Source organism: Protomyctophum parallelum (assembly GCF_964188405.1).
Source record: "Protomyctophum parallelum genome assembly, chromosome: 6".
Classification (NCBI taxonomy): Eukaryota; Metazoa; Chordata; class Actinopteri; order Myctophiformes; family Myctophidae; genus Protomyctophum; species Protomyctophum parallelum.
The window spans coordinates 29,133,789-29,154,411 of record NC_139701.1 but is presented as its reverse complement, the minus strand read 5'-3'; the positions used below and the strand labels follow the sequence as shown (position 1 = coordinate 29,154,411).

At 41.9% G+C, this 20,623-nt stretch overlaps 2 protein-coding genes across 3 annotated transcripts in view; one reads left to right on the top strand and one right to left on the bottom strand.

Moving 5' to 3' along the window:
* Window positions 1-20,623, bottom strand: part of cachd1 (cache domain containing 1) — a 108,031-nt gene that overhangs the window by 3,033 nt on the left and 84,375 nt on the right. For both annotated transcript variants that reach the window (XR_014569423.1, XM_083767881.1), the window contains exons 12-26: window positions 20,325-20,442; window positions 17,961-18,129; window positions 17,320-17,462; window positions 16,087-16,268; window positions 14,726-14,836; window positions 12,815-12,937; window positions 11,925-12,024; window positions 11,110-11,226; window positions 10,663-10,823; window positions 10,490-10,576; window positions 9,369-9,485; window positions 8,488-8,639; window positions 7,386-7,547; window positions 5,344-5,421; window positions 4,956-5,057 (exon numbers count right to left, since the gene is read on the bottom strand). Coding sequence is in view for 1 of the 2 variants with exons in the window: in XM_083767881.1 (XP_083624007.1) it covers window positions 4,956-5,057; window positions 5,344-5,421; window positions 7,386-7,547; window positions 8,488-8,639; window positions 9,369-9,485; window positions 10,490-10,576; window positions 10,663-10,823; window positions 11,110-11,226; window positions 11,925-12,024; window positions 12,815-12,937; window positions 14,726-14,836; window positions 16,087-16,268; window positions 17,320-17,462; window positions 17,961-18,129; window positions 20,325-20,442 (1,922 nt within the window). In the remaining variant the exon portion in view is untranslated. The remainder of the gene's footprint in view (window positions 1-4,955; window positions 5,058-5,343; window positions 5,422-7,385; window positions 7,548-8,487; window positions 8,640-9,368; window positions 9,486-10,489; window positions 10,577-10,662; window positions 10,824-11,109; window positions 11,227-11,924; window positions 12,025-12,814; window positions 12,938-14,725; window positions 14,837-16,086; window positions 16,269-17,319; window positions 17,463-17,960; window positions 18,130-20,324; window positions 20,443-20,623) is intronic.
* Window positions 1-20,623, top strand: part of lurap1 (leucine rich adaptor protein 1) — a 435,521-nt gene that overhangs the window by 385,641 nt on the left and 29,257 nt on the right. The window lies entirely within an intron of this gene.

Sequence of the window (20,623 nt, the reverse complement as noted above, 5' to 3'; positions counted from 1 at the left end):
GGGTTGCCCCAGATTTCCCAATGGTCAGAACGTCCCTACATGCGTGTGTGTAACCGCAATACAGCTATACATTGTATTCAGACATTCAAACAGAAGATGCAGTACATACCATCCTAGCATCCAGGAGGGTCAGTTTAGACCCCAGGGGGATTCTAGTCAACCAAGTATATACTGTAGGGTTTAAAGTGCAAATCAACTGCTTGACACTCAGGAGGTAGAGCGGGCGCTTGAGAAACAGAAGGTTCCCAATTTGATCCTGGGCTCCCCCAGAGTTAGTGTTAACCCATTTTGACCTGAGATCAGATTCTAAAAATGTCTTCTACATCCTGACAGTTTTCTGAAAAAGCTATGTTTCTATGTCATTCATTCTTTGATTTTTCAAAAATAGCAGGCCTACAAGCTCGTAGCGCGCCAGCGAGATAGTTCTTAAGGTCTCTTAAGAACTATAATAGTGATGATATGTCAGGTCTGTTAGGTCAAATTGATTGGTCTCCTGTCTTTAAATGCACACATGTACTGTAGATGAAGCGTGGTGCAGTTTTAAACGGAAAAGATTGTCCCAGTTAAAGTAGTCCGCGTCAAAGCACGAACAGACCCATGGATCAATGCTGACATTTTAAAGGCTATAAAGACTAGGAATGACACTTTCACTGAGTTCAGGAAGACCGGAGACCAGCAGGCATTTAATGACTTTAAAAAACGTAGAAACAAGGTTAGGAGTTTAATAGAGAAAGAAAATAAATATTTTTTTAATGTGAAACCTCAATCTAAATATAGGAGGCTCACTTGTAACTGATCGTCCTAATGTAGCTAAATGGTAAATGGTGCATTTATATAGCGCCTTTATCCAAGGCGCTTTACATAGATTGTGCATTACATTCACCCATTCACACACACATTCATGCATCGATTGCGGCGGAAGCCATGCAAGGTACCAACCAGCACATTTGGGGCACAATGTCTTGCCCAAGGACACTTTGACATGTAGACAGGAGGAGCCGGGATTCGAACTGCCGACCCATGGATCATTGGACGACCTGCTCTACCTCCTGAGCCACAGCTAGCAATCTCAAACACTATTTTTCTACTATAGCGGAAACATTAACAAACAAGTTGCCCAGCCCTCCAGGTTTATATGGAGCAAGTCATGTTGAGTCCTTCTATAAAAATAAAGGAGTTCAGGCAGAGGCTTTCTCTTTCAGAACAGTGACACAAGATACAGTTCTGAAAAATATCAGGGCCCTAAAACCGTTGGACATTAATGGCACAATATCTTCACCTCTTCCTCTAACAAGCAGAGTCCCCCAGGGGAGCATACTAGGTACACTCTTCTTCTTAGTATACATCAATGACATGCAGTCAGCCTGTGTATCTGTATCTTTTTGCTGATGATGCTGCTCTTCTTGTCTCACACAAAGACAAATTGGAGGTAGAAAGAGTGCTGAGTTCAGAGCTGCTCAAGATCAGTTCCTGGCTAGTAGACAATAGGCTGTCTCTACATCTCAGCAAAACTGAATTGATTCTCTTTGCGTCTAGAGCGAAACTAAAGAAATCCCCAGGGTTCAAGGTCGTAGCTGGTAACATTGAAGTTTCGGCCAAGGAAGCAATCAAGTACCTTGGATGTATATTGGACAATAACCTATCCGGAGAGAGTATGGCATTACAGGTCATGAACAAGGTTAACCAAAAGAGTTATTCTTAAATAGAAATGCTGCAAATATTAGCAGGGCTCTGGTCCAATGTAATTTTGAGTATGCAAGTTCTTCATGTGCAGCTTTGAAAAATAAACTCCAAACCTCACAAAATAAATGAATTAGGGTTATCCTAAATCCCAGAACACATATTCTCCCTGCTCATTTTGATAGCCTCAATTGGCTCAGGGTAGACGAAAGAGTATCATTAATAACACTATGTATGGTCCACATGAAGGTATGTCGGGGTGTCCTTGCTTTGTATCCTAACTACTTTTCTAAGGTTAGTAATGTTCACAATCATTTCACAAGACGTAGTACCACAGACCTTATACCTGTAAAATTCAGTAGCTGTATGGGGAAAATCTCATTTCTACACTCGGCAGCTGTAAGGTGGAATGAGATGCCAAAAAAGCTTAAAACTCCATTATCACTTTTAAGTCCTCCCTGAAGATATGGCTAACTAAAAGCTGGACCTAACTTAAACTTAAGCTAAACTTCAGTGCATGGCTAAGCAGGCTACATCCTAACCTATCTTCGGTCTAGGTGCCAAGTCCATCTAATTTGTAAATGTCTTTTCCTTTTATCTCTACCATTAAATATTACTTTAATTTATTGTACATTGAATGCTGTATCCTTTTACTATTGCATATCCCCCTGATGTGTGTTATGTACCCTTTGTCTTTTGTGTACACATACATATAGGCACACATACTCACTCACACGAAAAACACACACACAAAGAAATTACTTATAATAATAATAATAACACATTCCTAAAACACTCACATGGACTTGCTCACTCATACACTCACACATTCATTGCTGTGTTTCGTTTTCAACTAAGGGACTGCAATGGAAATAAGCCGTTGGCTTTCTTGCATTTATCCTTTTGATGGTGATGTATAACTATGTGCATTTCCCTGTACATGTAAACATTGTCAATAAACATACAGTATCAAACAAACTATTCATTTAATTGCAGAGGACTGACTCACATTTGCCCTTTGGGAGTTTCTCTCTTTTTGTGGTTTTATTCTGAGCATTTCTTATCAAGGTTTAAAAAATAAAAATTATAAATAACATTATGAGAATTCACAACATCAATATTCATACTGAGATTGGCTGCATTTATATAAGGGCTCTATGTGTACTTGTGCCTCGAGGAAACAGAGGGAGCTGGATATGAGGAATGACCTTTAAACATGGTTAAGGTTGCTTGTGTACCAACTGGATTTCCACACAAACAAATTTCTAAACAACATGAATGCCATTTCCCTTTATTCCTGAAGCAGCCTCTTTATGGAGCCAGTGCACAGGAGAATAGGAACATCCATCTATCTCTGTATCTTATTACAACCATCCCATCCGGAGTACCTCCTTCATCATATTTATGGAAAATATCTACCATGACTGTTGATTAAACATGAATTGTCCAGAGACGCAACAAATATCTGACTGACTGTGTGCATGTGCGCGTGCACGTGTGTGCGCGAGCGTTCGGCAGTATTGAAGCCTGGTACAAGGCTGTAAACCAGTGACATGAGAATTAATAAACTTGTTTCTTTATGTGACGGCGTAGTGCTTAAATGTGCGTGGGATGGCCTTGGCTCGTTTCAACTGCTCCCTCCTTCCAACACCATCTATTTCCACCCTTCTCAGAACACTTCCCAGTGAAACGTATAACCTTTTGTACCAAACGCCTCCGATCACTGGGAGGCTGAACATGCGCTGCCTCTGGCATTTGCAATCCATCAATATTCTGTAAAAACCTGTCTCCATTTTGCCGTTATCCTCCTTCTGGAACAGTGACAGGTGACATAATCTGCTAAAAGATATGCATTTAACTTGGGAGTTGAGACCAAGAATGACCTTTAACTGCAATGGAGTTGATTAAAAATAAATCACCCAGCTTTCTTCTCAACTATTAAATATTTGACATTTTGTAGATACAAATCCAATAAGGTAAACCCGCAAAGGTGCTGACCATTATTATTAACAATTTATTTGACACTTATTGCGACCGCAAGTCGCATTTACTATAAAAACTTGCATTTCCCGTCAGTCAGTCCGTCACCCAGCACCTCCATGTATGGTCACGCATCGTGACAGTATATGGTCATATACCATCGACTATTTAAATAATGCAAAATGAAACTATGGACAGACGCAGGAACCAACACAGCCACTGGTTTAATTTGGTGCATACACACATCTAAACATGCACATATTAAATTATGGACGATACATTTAACACCTGGCCAGAATAATAAAATCTTTAACCTGCTGCTACATAAACAACCTGATGTGTGTGTGTGTGTGTGTGTGTGTGTGAGTGAGTGTGTGTGTGTGTGTGTGCTCGCATGAGAGAGAGAGAGAGAGAGAGAGAGAGAGAGAGAGATGTGCATGCGTGTACGCATGCATACATCAGATTAGTGGGCTCTCGCTAGTGCAGTCCCTGAACACACAAGCAAGGCTAGAATATTCGCAGGATGGAGTGAAAAACTTTTCTTTTGCACGCTAAGCCATAAGGAGGTGTTTCCAGTTGAAAAACTTGAAGGGAAACTAACGGAAAAGCTCCAAATTAAAGTCACAAGTCATGCAGGTTGTCAAATCCCCCTGCTGCTACTGTGTGTGTGTGTGTGTGGATTTGATCAAAACCTTCAGTGGTAGGAGAACACCTTTGACTGAGCAAAGAGAAGCAGTGACTTTGTACTGAATCCCCAATGTGCAAACACCCCCACTTCCCATTAGTTCAACTCATCCTGCGTTCCGCGGGCTTTAATCTCACTCTTATTATAAATCAGATCCATTCCCTCACTGTAAATGGAGCATAAGTGGGAGAGTTCCACATATGACGCATCCTTTGAAGTGCTCTCTCTTTTTGCTTCATGTCTTGTTCTTGGCTGTAAACCTTTAGAGGTGGCACTATGTGGGGCAACTTTCCCACATGAAGTTCCCAACTTTGATGAATGGATTAGTTGAAATCAGGGAATATTTTATAAACTCACTGCCACCCACTCAGGAACACTAGTCTATTTTTGAGTCATTGTTACAAAGTTAGCTAAAACAACACACAGTTCTAAAAAAAAAAAGTATTATCAAAGAATCCTATAATTAGCGTTCTGTAATTGGTGTATTTTTGTCTCGTCGTTGACTCATCATTGAAAATGAATGGGACTGTATCTTTGCATCTGCCCGTGTGAACGCAGCGTGCATGTGTGTGTGTGTGTGTGTGCGTGCGTGCGTGTGTGCGCGTCTTACCATGGTCACTCTCTGTCCCCGATCGTCCCCAGTACCTCCGCCTGCGTTCAGGGCTGTGGGTGTGTCTCTCAATAACAGCGGCAATAAAGCGTGTGTTGCTTACTGGAACACAGAGAGAGAACACGAGTCAACTCAAAACTACTACTACGGCTATGAAAGTCCAAAGGCTGCACAGTGCCCAGTTCTAGACAGTGGTGGAAGAATACTTTCATTTGTTACTCAAGTAAAATTAACAATACCACAATGTATAAATACTCTGTTACAAGTAACAGTCCTGTATTACAAATTTACTTGAGTGAAAGTACAAACGTTTTTATTTATTTATTTGAATTAAAAAAGATTATACCTACAGAAAGACAGACAGTCAGTATACGTCACATGTACTTACTAATTCCTCTGTCCTCGTGGCTGTCTTCGTCTCTCTCGTCCCTCTCGTTGTCCAGGTTGGACATTCTCACTGACATCTCTGGACAAACAAAGTGGAAAAATAAGAAAATATTTGGACTACAAAAAACTCAGTGACTGTGACATCACAACCTAATATTAGTTAAACCTGTGTTTAACTCATAACTAAGTTAAGAATAAAGGATTTTTCTTCTCTGGAGCATTCAATCAGGTAGGAGTAAATGCTGCTGCTTGCTGCATATGGAATATATCGTTGCTGTCGGGAGGAAACCTCATAACTCCATTTTTGAGGTTTTAGATTTTCTCTCATAAATCGATGCTACTGAACACCCTTTACGTCTCTGTGTTGTTATGAACATATTGAATCAATGGAATGTATCAAAAACCTCTTAACTCCATTTGATCCTCAAACTATCGGTAGAAACACTTAACTCCACTGCTCTGTGGGAGCACTAACTGTAGCTCAGCCTCAGAGCCGCACGGAAGATAAACAAAAAGAACAGTTTGTGTGTGTGTGTGTGTGTGTGTGTGTGTGCCTGCCCATGCGTACATCTGAGTGAGCGAGCGAGCGAGAGACAGACAGATACTAAAAGAGGGTGTGTGTGTGTGTGTGTGCGACTATGCGTGCGTGCGTGATAATCAAACTTGAAGATCCATTGTCAGTGGTAAATGGTGCATTTATATAGCGCCTTTATCCAAGTGGAGTTAAGAGGTTTCTCATTGATACATTTTTTTTTTTTTTTTTTTTTTTTTTTTCTTTTGCGGCTTACGCCTTTTATTGATTTTTGAAGGGACAGACAGTAGGCTGACAGGAAACGGGAGAGAGATGGGGGGATGACATGCAGTAAAGGCCGTGTCGGGTCCAGGAGTCGAACCCGCGGCACACTGCGACTGGATTACCAGTCCGGTGCCCAGACCGTTACGCTACGGCCTGGGCCGATAAAAACTATCTTGACAGAGAAAACCACCTAACTCCACTTGAGCTGTATTCGGGTAAAGATGATAATGACACATGCAAGTATCTGATAATATATAAAGTCACAATACCAACATTGATGAGGCAGTATTGCTTTGTTTAAAAAATATAGATATAATAATAATAATATAATAAACTTTATTTGTATAGCACCTTTCATACATAAATGCAGCTCAAAGTGCTTCACAGGGCAGGACACAAAAATAAAATACAATAAAACACAAGTAGTTAAAATGATAGAACAATGGCAGAGAACAAAATTGAATATAAGAACATAAAATAAATAAAAACAAATAAAAACACCACATGCAGCAAATCAGTCAGGGCTGGATAGGAACGTGCATAGTAAAACTCAACTAAAAGCAAGGGTGAAGAGGTGAGTCTTGAGTTGAGATTTAAAAATGTCTACAGAGGGTGCGTGTCTGAGCTCGAATGGAAGTTTATTCCAGGCTGTTGGGCCATAGAAGCAAAAAGCTGCCTCACCATACTTCTTTGTGCACATTCTTTTAGGCACTTCAAGTAGGCCAGCATTGGAGGACCTGAGGGGGCGGCTAGGGACATATCTAGGTAGGCAGTCACGGAGGTACGGAGGTGCGAGACCATTGAGAGCTTTATAGACAAGTAACAGAATTTTAAAATCAATCCTAAAAACAACCGGAAGCCAGTGCAGTGATGCCAAAACTGGAGTAATATGTTCTCTCATCTATAATGATATACTGTATATTACCTAGTATCTATGGAAGTATACAGGTAACACTGTATACAGTAACACTACCTAGTATATGGAACTATACAGGTAACACTGTATACAGTAACACCATTTACTCTTACTTCCTTGCACACTTTTCACCTTCGTCTCAGTTTATTTATTTAATTGCATTCCTTTTTACCATCTGCCCTAATTTACTTTTTGTATTATACAGGACAAAAAAGCACTTTATAAATAAATGAGGTGTGTATGGTATGGTATGCCCTCCTCAGTCTTACCCTGTGCAGCCAGTGGGGACATGTGCTGGTGTGTGTATGGTATGGTATGCCCTCAGTCTTACCCTGTGCAGCCAGTGGGGACATGTGCTGGTGTGAGCGCCTGTGGATCTGGTGTCTGTAGGCGTACACGGCCAGCACCAGCACCATGATGCATCCCATAATACCCCCAGCTACTGGACCCACCGGAGCACTCTTGATCATGTTCAAAGATGCCACCTCCTCATCTGGGAGAGAGAAAGAGAAATAGATTGTTTTGTTCCACTTTTGCTTTGGGCGATGTAAACATATGCTTTCTCTTGCTGATACCACCACCCCCCCTTGAATTGATTGAATTGAAAGAGAAGAAATACAGACAGAAGGAAGCAGAGGAAGTGAAACCTTCTGTCGATAAGCTGGAGATATTACTGGAGGTTATGAAAAGAGCTACAGAGGCTCCCTCTGGTGGCTCAATAAGTTGCAACTTGAATTGCGCCTATTGACGGCATAGATATTAAAACATATAGATGCCTCATTGGCGACCTGTCTCCAACGGGAGGAGGCAGTCAAGCGGAATCTTGAAGGCACACGCCTCTGATTGGTCTACCGATTGAACCCCTTCCGTTCTTCCGTTTTGCTTCTGTATGCTTCGCAAGGAATCTTGGGAAAGCTTGCGGCCAATATCGCCTCCCCTTGCCTCCATGTTGCCTTCCATTGAGATACAGACACCCCAGAGCCGGAAGATGGCTGGTTGGCGGTACATTATGCTACACTCTTTATGCTTCCCTAACAACACAGCTAGCACGTAGCCACGATAGCATGCTAGCTGCCAGCTGGCACTGGCAGCTATCATGCTATCGTCAAAACGCATCAGCATCAAGGAAATGAGAAGTCTGCGTTTTTAATTGATTGTCAACATCCATTTGCATCCATTGACCCAGAAGACCCCATTACAATTCAAGTAATGTAACAGTACGCAGCAAAATCCTGAGTGTTAAGGCTACGAAAGTTGCGTTCAACTTTTCTTTATAGTCAAATTTAGAAAAAGTTAATAGCAAAAATCTACAAGCTCACAGTTTATCGCAATGTGACAGATTATGAGCTTGTAGATCAGCATTTTTTGCTGTGCAATACCATCATAAGACGAAGTATTAAATAGTTCTAATTTTGTGGTCATTTCCAACTCACCTGCGAGCCCCATGCCATCCATATAAGGACTTTTGGCCCCTACAATGCCCCCAAAACACTCCTTCTGCAGAGCACAGTAGGGCTTGTCCAGGTGGGTCTTGCCATCACTGTCCACCATGCACCACTCACAGTCCAACACACCGAAGCAGTCACTGAAAGAGAACACAGGATTCCAGAGTAAGCCAATAGCCAGTTAGTTTATTTCTGTGTGACGAATGCACTAAGGATCAAGAAAAAAATGGTAAAAGAGCAAATACTATAGAAATAGCCAACCTACAAGCTCACAATGCGCTGTAAGCTTGTAGGTCTGCTATTTTCGGCATGCGACGGAGCATAAATTAGGCTTTAATGGCTACAGTGAGTGTGAATTATATGTACTTGTTAATATATGTAATCTTTTATTATATGCAAAGCATAGTTTCCCTTGCATGCCTGTTGGTCTATGAATGTATGTTGTGTACAGGCGTGTTATATGCTACCTTAGTCTGATGTTCTTGGTCTGTGTGCGTACAATGTACAACCACCCTAAGGACTACTATCTGTAGTAGACATATCTGTAGTATGTAAACAGAGCTGCTACCTTTACACAAATTTTAAATCTGAAGCTTTTTTGTATACCATTTAAATAGTTTCGAGAACGAATGCTGCCATTTGTACCAGAGTGACTGCAAAAAAAAGGAGCTTTATACCCCATTATATGCACTGTATATAACGATTCAATGTCACATAACTCTGTTTATACAATGCTGTGGGGTACAGCATTCAACTGTATATACTTTTCCGATTTTTTACCGTTTTTTATTATATTTTGACACTTGTATTGGCAATGTATGTTTTCTCATGCCAATAAAGCTCATTTGAATTGTGTGCGTGCGTTGTACCTGCTGGTGTATCTTTGACTACAGCGGGTGTTGATGCACTGAGGCAGGCTGTCCTGAAGTCCTGGGTCAATCATACTCAGACTGAGTGGCTCCTGATGAACCTCACAGCTGGGGTTCCTATAACACACACACACACACACACACACACACACACACACACACACACACACACACTTAAAGTCCAATATCCAACAATGGTTCATGGCATCAAACCCCTTGAACCGGCATTTCAATCAAAACACTTCAATTAAAACATGCACTAAAAAAAAAGACAAAACCATTTTAACAAAGCACCTCAAAGGGGAATAATACTCAAAACTGCTCGACAAAACCACAGAGAGAGTTTGATGGTCAAATCAGAATGTCAAAAGAGAAATTAGCATTTGCAAGGCTGCCACGCTGTTGACAAAAGACCTGGATGCTATGAAAAGAAAAGACGCGGAGAGAGACAACAATTAAATAAGAGTAACGGGCATGACACTCTTGACAGTGACAGCACATCATTGCCGTCGGAGAGAAACCTTGTATCTCCATAATTATTTAAACTTTGTTTTCTTCGTAAATTAATGCCCTAATTCATCATACAAATGTCACACAAAGGTAGTGAAAATATCTGATCTACAAAATAGCAACGCAAGGCGATGCAACACGCTGTGAGCTTGTTATTCGGCTATTTTCATAATTTTAAAATGTATTTTTTAAATAATAATGAAAATGAACGGTTTTGGACATACAAGCTTTCCACCCGACAGCAACAACAAAGAAAAATATAACAGACAGCGAAGAACCAACACAGTAGGGCTGCAACTATCCATCATTTTCTAAGCAATTATGCTATGATAATTCTTAAAGCATGTTTATTTTAACAAAATGACTCAAAGGAAAATCTGATTCTTTTTTTTACAATCTACTAAATCGACCCGTCAAATTGAATACGTAAGCCCCTATTATATGCTATAACATCGGATTTGGAACCGGAGACCAATCGATATTTAAACAGTATCCCTGCTGCGGGGAGAGAATGTGTTGAGAAGGCGTTTGAAGCCTGGGGGAGAGAGTGGCCAATGAGAACCCAGGACAAAACAGTAAATGCAGTTAAAGGCATGATGATAATCACTGACCTGTTCTCAGCGTAGCTGAGGTTGCCAGTACACTCATTGACCTCCAGGGGGCACTCACATGGACACTCACACTCATTCTGCTCCATTCTGCACAACAGAAAATATACATGTCATTCTCTGAACGTGAAGTAAACATGACATATTATGCAAAAGGACAGACATGTTTGGTAGACCTGTGGCAGTTGAGACAGAGTCTGTCCACAGTGCTGCAGGCACAGAAAGCCAGGGAGTCGCACGTCTCGTTGACTATACCAGCGAAGGCGTTAGTGCCAGGGATGCGAGTCAGCCGGTACTTGGAACAGTGACTGCCATGGACCAGGTTAGTAAGGTCACCCTGCGAGAGAGAGAGGGAGGGAGGGAGGGAGACAGAGTGAGTGAGTAGTGAGTGAGTGAGCGAGCGAGCGGTTAGGTAAAAACTAAAATAATGCATGTTCAACTGGAGGTTGTTCATACAGTAGCTGCAGTTCTGATAATGACCAAAAGGAGGGGCCATAGCACTGTCAGAAAATGGTATGGTCTCCCTAACTGTGTCTATCTCTCCATTCAACATCAGTTTTCTACAGTCTCACAAACTCACCAATATGCTGGTGTTGAAGTTATAGACTATAGAGGACACTCACCAATATGCTGGTGTTGAACTTATAGAAGCGTTGGACAGTGCGGTCGCTGAAGCTGTTACACAGGTTCTTCTTGACAAAGTTTGGATGGTTCAGGATGTCATTGGCCACCAGAGGCTCCTACAACACACACACACACACACACACACACACACACACACACACACAAAGAAAGAAAGACAGAATAGAAATGTGTAGGAAAATACTAAAACGCTCAAATATGCTTGACAGTAACAGTATGCATTATGAAAAAACTGTCTAGCCTCTCAATCCCGCAAACAATCCCATGGCTACAATACCACATCCTTAATGATGCGTCATGACAGGGATTCAGACATCATTTGAAATCTGAGATGGCGACTGTTTCTCAGTTGAAGGAGTTCAAGCAGTTCATGTATGGATGTTTGTGTTCATGGCCATGCATGCGTCTGTGCATGTTTACATGCCTCTTTGTTCACGGGCACATGTGTGACAAACAGAATACGTCTGTTTAGAATAAGTCTGTTTACGTATGTCTTTGTTTGCTTGTTGCAGATGAACTCAATACGTTCATTTGTTTATTTGCACGCAGTGTCTTGGAAGAAGGAAGTTGACTGCTATTAACTGAACATCAAATCTCCTGGTGTGTTAGCACGGCATCATAATGCAGCACAAATGAAGAAACCTGTTTCTCTTCAGTTTCTTCTTATTAATGTCAAGTTGAGGTGTTGCCTCTGATGTAGCCAAAAGGGGACGCTGCATACCTATGGAACACGCTCTACTCTATAAGGGTGTATGTGATCACGTCTATGTGTGTGCGTGCGTGTGTGTGTCTTTACCTTGTGTGTGATGTGCTGTTGCTCTGCAGGGGCATGACCTTTGGGGTCAATGAGTGTAGGATGGGCCACAAGGTATCCCCTGTCCTCCATTATAAAGCACCTAGAACCACCACACACACACACACACACACACACACACACGTTGAACTATTGCCACACAATCATGACTTGTACCATATACCATAGGTTTTTTTTATGGGATTCTTGGGAACATATTCGTCCCCGGCAACGACTTATCAGGCACAATATCACTGGTTAAAAACTTAAAACACATTCAATGCCTAGCTCATACTGTCCCAGGCCTCTACTAAATACTGGCCAGTAAACACTCTGCCTATGCCAGCCCTATACCAAATATTCTTCTATCTGCCAAATACTGATCCTGATAAATCATCTCTATCGCTCCAACCATGCCTGTTTGTTAAGTAGTTTAATATAGCAATAGAGAGAATATCAGATGAAGAGAGTGAGGGAACAGATGAGAAGGGTGCGTGGGGAGGGAGGGAGGTAAGGACAGAATAGAAAGTGAGTGAACAGCACATCTTCTCCAAGATGCCTGTGGAATGCTTTCATCATTAGTTCACTCCCTTTCTTCCTGCTTTATGCTGGTTTTACTCCCTTGTTCTGTTCTGCCCGCTCCACCAGCTGCATGGGGATCCATTATTTAGTCCAGATGGGAGATGCCCTACACTTTGCTTATGTACATATGAAATATGATATGAGTTTAGTCTAGAGTACAAGATACAGGAAAAGCCAAGACAAGAGAACAGCCAAGAAGAGAACAGTATGAACAAGATAAAATAAATATGAATAGACAAGAGCCGAAAAAGAACAGCCTAGAACAGAAGTCTAAAGGAAAAGAATGGACTATCTCTCCATATAATTCTTACCTGATTTTGTTGCCCTTGTCCTGGTTGCAGATAGGCAGCAGGTCCAACAGCACCTTATAGAAGTAGCGCAGAGTGAAGTCTATACCCATCACTGCTACAGCATAACCAGAGGCCATCTGAGAGCTAGAAACACACACACACACACACACACACACACACACACACACACACACACACACACACACACACACACACACACACACACACACACACACACACACACACACACAAGTTGTGTGACTGTTAGAGGATCTGCTTGTCTAAAACACTGCACGATGAAAAGGTTACACACATCTATCAGCCTTTGAGTTTATTAGCATTGCACATCCTGAAAAAACATTTGTTCTGTTGTTACCTAGGCTATTATACACTCGGCTGAAAGCCCCCCCCCCCCCTGTGTGTGTGTGTGTGTGTGCGCGTCTTAATCCCTGCTTCCGCTGGCAGATGTGAACTGTTGTTTGTCAAAGGTGATCAAATATCTGTTGGCCACACTGTATTTATTTGTGTGTATGTGCATGTATGTGCATGTGTTCTCACGCACATGTGTGTACGCACAAAATAAAAAAGTCTAGTCTAGTTTCTTGAACTTTCCATTTTGCACTGCCAGAAAGTCATTAAGAACCATGTGATGTTCTTTTGTCTCTAGCTTACAGTTTTGTTTTCATGGGCCTAGGGCTCTATGCTAGAATCTATTTTTGTCAAAATAGACTAACTAAAAGCTGCTTGTAGATCCTGAATTTTTTTCTGAAAGTAATTAATAGGGTTAATTATAGGGCTCAATATTGCATTGTGTTTACATGTTGAACTGACATAAAAGAGAAAGAGCGGATCTCATGTCTGCCAGAAAAGCTGCCCTTCAATCCTGTCCATTTGACATTGCAATATTGTGTGTGTGCGCGCATGCATCTATACGTGAAAATGCAAAACTGTTTTGTATTAAACAAACTGCTTCAACTTTAGCAGTAGCCTATGCAACACACACCTCACCCTCACACACAATTTGTCTTTTCCCGTTTGTTGTGTAGAGCAAACTACTGAATAATCCCTTGGGCCGCACGCGCGCACGCTTACTGAACCATTACATAACACACTAATCCTGATTTATCAAAGACGCTGATAAACATTCAGAATAACTCTTCCTACAGTATGTGTCACTGTGAGTTTGTGTGTTTGTGTACAGCCCAGTTGCATGGTTCATAGATAAAAGCTAGATAATGGTTCAACTAAGATTTAAGTTTTGTTGCTGTAAAACAAACTATGGTAATCCCCACAAGGTGTATTTTAAGATTACTGAAATTGACATTAATATACAGTGGCCATGTTTTAATCCGTTCATATCTCTTCCTCCCCCCTTCTGGAGGAAACAAACACTGCAATAAGAATATATATATATACTGTAGATATGGATATATATATATATATATATACAGTATATACATACACACACACACACTATCTCAGGTACTATGTGTAATTATATTCTTGTAGAAAAGAGACCCCTTGGTTGTATGGATGTACAGCCTATACATAAGATAAGAGAGACCCTACGGTTGTGCCGTTTGTGAAACAAGCTAAGAAATAGCATACAAGTGTTCCGTCTGTGTGTGGAACAAGCTTCTAAAATGTTCTTTCTTGCCTTGATCTCCACCCCCCCCCCCCCCCCACCCTCCACCCTCCACCCCCCCTCTCTTCTTCCCAATCTTTGTTTATAACATATACATATAATAACACATAGGGAGCTATGCACAAAAACAAATTTCACCCACTTTTTTACTTGTTAACATGTGACAATAAAGACGATACTGATTACTTGGACCTTACAGTCCATTTGGTTCCATTTGTACACAAGCAAAGTTATGGCCTACGATCAGTTTGAATGAAAAACTGTTCATCTGGGTTGGGTTATCTTACCTGGAGGCATGGATAGTATGACTTATGGTGACGACATAACCAGCCCCTCCGACATCCAGATAGGGACCGGTGAAGGTGATGAGACCAGGGTTCGCCACTGCATGCTGGTACCTACACAACACAGCAGAACACGTGTTCACTCATCCGAGCAACCATCTGCTGGGTGAAGCAGGAAAAGTTAATTCCCCTCCCTGGGGTTCTAGAACGTACTCGGCTCGCCATTTTCTGTAAAAGCAGGATAATATTAACCCATTCTGACCTGAGATCAGATTCTAAAAATGTCTGTTTGAAAATGAGTTTTCTGAAAAAGCTAATGTTTCTATGTCAGTCGTTCTTCGATTTTTCAAAAATAGCAGACCTACAAGCTCTATGAGCTTGTAGATCTGCTATTTTTCAATAGCTATAACATAGTGCTAACACCAAAAGGGGTTCCCGCCCAGAATGGATTAATGTGCTCGTCTCAAGTTAGTAAACTTGACCCGGCTCTGTACCACTTTTGACACCAAATCTCCTGCCGACCTACAAGCTCACAACACGTTGCGAGCTTGGAGATCTGCTATATTGGGCATATGACTAGTATTATGCTGAAAACCGACAGACGTACCACCCCACAACATTTTTAAATTTGATCAATCATTAAAGATAGAGTGCCGTGATTTTTTTCCACCCTAAAACATGAACATCAGGTATTAATATTATACAAGGAGGAAGAATTGTTTTCGAAAAAGTGTACAGTATTTGTTAAAATGTAGTTTGTATGTGGACACGCCCACCAGTTCATTAAGTATGCCGGGTTTGCCTGGTGGGTGAACTGAAGTCGCACCCACAGCTGGTGTTGTATGATAAAGGGTAAAGGTCGATAAGGTATGATAAAGGTCTGGGTTAGGGGAAGGGATGATATTGTGATGTCACCATATAACTGTTTTATTCATTGTCACAATTGACTGTCAAAGTTTCATCCTCCAGGAAGAAAGCCTAAATACAAAGGGAAGACATCATTGCACATAACTACCACACCAAGGGGTCTAACTTACATAAACACATGAAAAACTGGTAAAAATACAAAAATCATGGCACTCCATCTTTAACTGAGAATACATAATGACAAAATTATATCAAAGAGGCAGGCATTAACAGATATGTTTAGAAAACTTTAATTCAACAAAAGCAGAGAGATAAAACAGCTTGACTGGTTCAACTCTATCCCTCCATTCAGGTACTGGAAATTATTCCTACGTAGACACCTTTTATCAAACAAGAACACATGCACATACACACACTACCCATAAATTCTTCCTCCCCCTCTGCAGTGCACACACACTTCTCATCGCCCTCCGCTATTCCCCCAAAGTAAACCTCACCATTGTCTGCGGGTTGGGTCAAAGGCTTTGTCCATCAATGAGCCCGGGTAAATCCGTAGCACCCCATTGGGCGTTGCTATGTAACGCCGCACAATGTAGCAGTTGAGGCTACTCATTTCCATTAGTGTCATCCACTCATCCGTGACGTGACTGGTTGCCATAACCTCATTCCTGACAGAGGACTGGAGAGAGAGACAGAGATGGACAGAGGAGATAGTTGGAGAAAGTACAGGATGGAGGAAGGAATTGAGAGGGATTCATTTAAACAGACAAAGGTTTTCTTTTTTGTCTGAGGCTTTTGAAAAGTCCTGTACCAGTGTGAGGGTCGGTGCCTTGCCCGTTTGTCAGTTCAGACAAATAATACGGTTACTCAAACATTCATCATTCATTTTCATACAGATTTTTAGATTACCTGCAAACATGTGATCAAGAGAATACATAATTTAGGAATGAATAGTTTGCCCTAACAACTGGAAATAAAACATAAAAATAAAACTTGAGGGGGAAAATGGTATCCCTCCCTATAGGGGTTTACAGAGGAGCTTAGACGTTTCAAAGGGCCGATGAGGTCACCGGAGGGGGCCTTTAAGACTAGCCTGGGAAGCAGAACTGGGACTGCAGCTTAGAGTTCAAACTCTATAGCTTCCACTCACCCCCTAGCAGAAAGAGAGAGGAGAGAGAGAGAGATAGCGAGAGAGCGAGACAGCGAGAGAGAGAGGAATGCACACAGACTGCCAAAACCACATGGGGGTTAGTCCCCTTCTTAAAGATGCAGAACGTGAATTTAGGTGGAAAATATCTAGCCTATTAGCTTAATGCCAGCTGTCTCAGGAGGTGGTAATACCTCTGCTTGCCTGGAGTAAAGAAAAATGATCCAACACTGTGCTTCACCGTCGGTCTGATTTAACTAAGACTATTCTTGTGTTTGTGTACAGGTGGATGCTGACTAATGCATGTACAGTTACAGTATGCATGGTTGCACACAAATATTAATGTATGGATATATAGGTGTGTGTGTGTGTGTGTGTGTGTGTGTGTGTGTGTGTGTGTGTGTGTGTGTGTGTGTTGAGCCCACACACAGCAGGGCTGGCTATGATATTTATGTTGTAAATCAGGAAGTTGATCTACAGCGCATGATTTGTGTGTGTGTGCGTGCCTTCAAGCCAGAGGTAGTAGGTATGAGGTGCACGTGTGTTCAATCACGTATATGTGTGCTTGTGTGCGAGTGCATACCTTGAGGCCAGGGTTGGCTATAAGCCTGGTATTGTCGCTGAGGTAGGCAGTGTAGTGCTCCACCATGCGCTTGGTCTCTGGCTGACTGAGGTGCTCGTAGGGAGAGGAGAAGCTGCCTGCTGCCAGCATCACCGTGGGAGACTCTGGAGGAAAAACAAACAGTGAGGCATATTAATAAGCTCATGAGCCAATTAAAAGCCAGACCTGGGTGTGCAAACCCAATGTCTATTTGAACATCTCTCCAATCCTTAGACATGACCGATTATGTAACTTCAACCTCGAGTTTTGAGACCCAAAAGTGAATCATCTTTTCAGGGCATCATTCCCATCTCTTCTCAAGTTTGAGCTTCATTCTGACCTTAAACTTTTACCTTTTCCACTGCTTACTGATAACTCCCAACAAGTTTCATGAAAGTCCACCCATCTATTCTCAATAGGGTTGTCCCGATCCGATCACGTGATCCGAAATCTGAGCCGATCACGGCATTTTCAAATGATCGGAATTGGATCGGGAGCAAAACAATGTGATCGGGACATCCCTAGTATCAATATTATAACCATATATTAGACAGGATATTGTCTGTAACTTTGACATGTGTGCCCGCCACACATGCATGAGGGCGGCTGTCTGGCGTTCTCACCGACAGTGGCGAGCTGTTTGAAGTGCAGACAGGAGCTGGGCTGACCCAGCAGGTCTAAACGATGGTAGAGCAGCTTGGAGCTGGGAGCTGTGTTGAGGTTCTTCAGGTGCTTGACAGGGATCTCTGGCTGCACGTAGACGATGCACAGGATGAACGACGTGTCCTGTACCTGGGAGACACAGAGGGATACAGGGAAGGGATCAACTAAACATGACGGAAATAAACATTAAGTCTGAATCTCTTAATGTTGCTCATCGACAATAGTTTTTATGCACAAATAGCGATATAACATAGTCAGTATAGTATAGATTTACAAGCTCAACACGTTGCAGTGAAACACATTGTTAGCTTGTAGACTATTTTCCGTGCACGACACCACCATGCAACCATGTATAATTTAAGATGGGAGATAACAAGTGTTCAAGTGTTCCCTATGCTTTTGTTGGTAAGATATCTCCTACATATTATTGAGTTGATAAAAACGGAGGTATTGTGAATATCTTTGCAATAATGTCAAAAGAGTGCGAAAACGACAGTATTTTGTATATTTCAATGGCACCTGTGCCTTCAGCAATGTCTGTGCACAGTGTGCAGTGAATGAACTGTAGTGCGAATTGGCTGTTCATCCCCAAGAACAAGAATCCATGGTTGGGGATGATATTTATTTATATCTAATAAAGACTGCATACTATGTATGAACCCAGAGCAGTGACACACTCTCCACTACTGTCTGCCCTTTCCGCCTAAGTGTTTATTGTCAAACATCACAGCCAATGTGTTTCCCAGAGGTGTTTCCCTGCTCTGCTGGCAGTAAACAATGCTGCCAGTGCTGAGAGCCATGGCCGTTTCACTGACAGATCCTAAATGAAACACATTAGGCTTGATGGTTACCCAATTATGCGCACACACACACACACACACACACACACACACACACACACACACACACACACACACACACACACACACACACACACACACACACACACACACACACACACACACACACACACACACACACACACACACAGTGAACTGTTTTTAATATCAATAATTGTATTAAGTGTATTTACAAATACCATGTCCATTTTTATCACAAGCCCAAAACATTACGATAGAAATTGGGGATTCAGTGCCTTGCTCAAGGGCACTTCAGTGGGGCTTTCGAGGCATGACTAAGTGCTACTTATTCACTCGCCCACCCAGATTTTTCTTGCCAGTCCGAGGTACTGAACCGGTAACCTTCCTGCCAGAAGCGTGATTCTCTAGCCTTTAGGTGACTGCTGCCCATTGACTTTGGCTGGCCTAATAGCTGGCCTGAGGAAAGACAGGATGGTGTGGGAATACGCTCCTTTCTGCTTTGACACTTAGAGTTCCCTAAGTTCAACTATCAGTCACTTCCCTGACTCTGGAAAAGAGTCAAGACATTTTGAAAAACATGAGGCTGCAGCCAAAATTGAGGCAAATATGACGCATGTGAACTCTTGCAACCATGTTAAATAGTGAAATGTCAAAAAGCTTTTTTAACAGAGGCCAAAAAACGGTATCCAGAAATTAAGTGATACTTCTGCTTGTGCCAAAACGACTAAAATGTCAAAAAGCAAACAGTGTAAATATGGCATGATGTTTTTGCTGTCCCACTGCCATTTGTTCCTAAAACGTGACACACTGGGTCTCAGGAGGAAAAACAGATTCTGAGGAGAGACAGCTTTTTGGGTGTGGGGAGTGCTTGGTTTCTATTATGCTGACTGATTTAAGGTGACAGAGAAGGGTGGGACTGACCGGGTCTGGGGGGGATGGAATGAATGGGAGCATGGAGAATGGAGGACAGAAAAATACTGGAGGCACAACTCACTGTACGACCATGGCTGTAGTTTGATATAACGGAGCAAGAGAGAATGAGATGGAGTGGATGAAATGGAGAATAAAGCCTGATTTATACGTGGTTGCACATAGTTGACACAGACCCAAAAATAACACTATTTTCAGTGTAAGACCCCAGCCAGCAACTAAGTATAAATCAGGCTAAGAGTGCAGCTGATAAGCAAAGTCAGCTGATAAAGTAAAGGATGGCTTTGCTGCCATGGGTTGTAATAATGTTGAGCCTGAAAACTTGTCACAAGTGAAGTAAAAGTATTAGCGTCTAAACACAACTACAAAAGTTTTGAGTGCCTTTACGTTAAACTTCAAAAATTTTCAGAAAGAAAAGACGGCACAATATTGGATGTTAGCATTCCAGACTCCTGGTACACAGGGCATGCATATTCCAAGACGCCATGAGAAGCAGAACATCAATTGCTGTCACTTCAATCAATTATTAGACCATCAAACACAAGAAAGTGTCAAAACGGTATCATTGCGTACCAGTTTCCAGGCATAGCTGACATTGTACGCGTCCTTGCTGGGGTCTCTGAGTCGGTTGGTGTGCCAGGAGAGAGAGGAGTTTCTTGGCACTGCGATGACTTGACTGCCCAGCGGGAGACTGCAGAAACACACAGGAGAGTTGCAAAGGTCACACATTGCAGCAGTCGTGGGTCGGGGTAAATGTGGCTTCAAATAGATCATGAAACTGAGCAAAAAAAATGCACAGAGCTGTTATTTAACGGTTAAAGGAGAATTCCCTGGTAGCCGTTTTCTTACCGTAAATAATGACGATAACATAT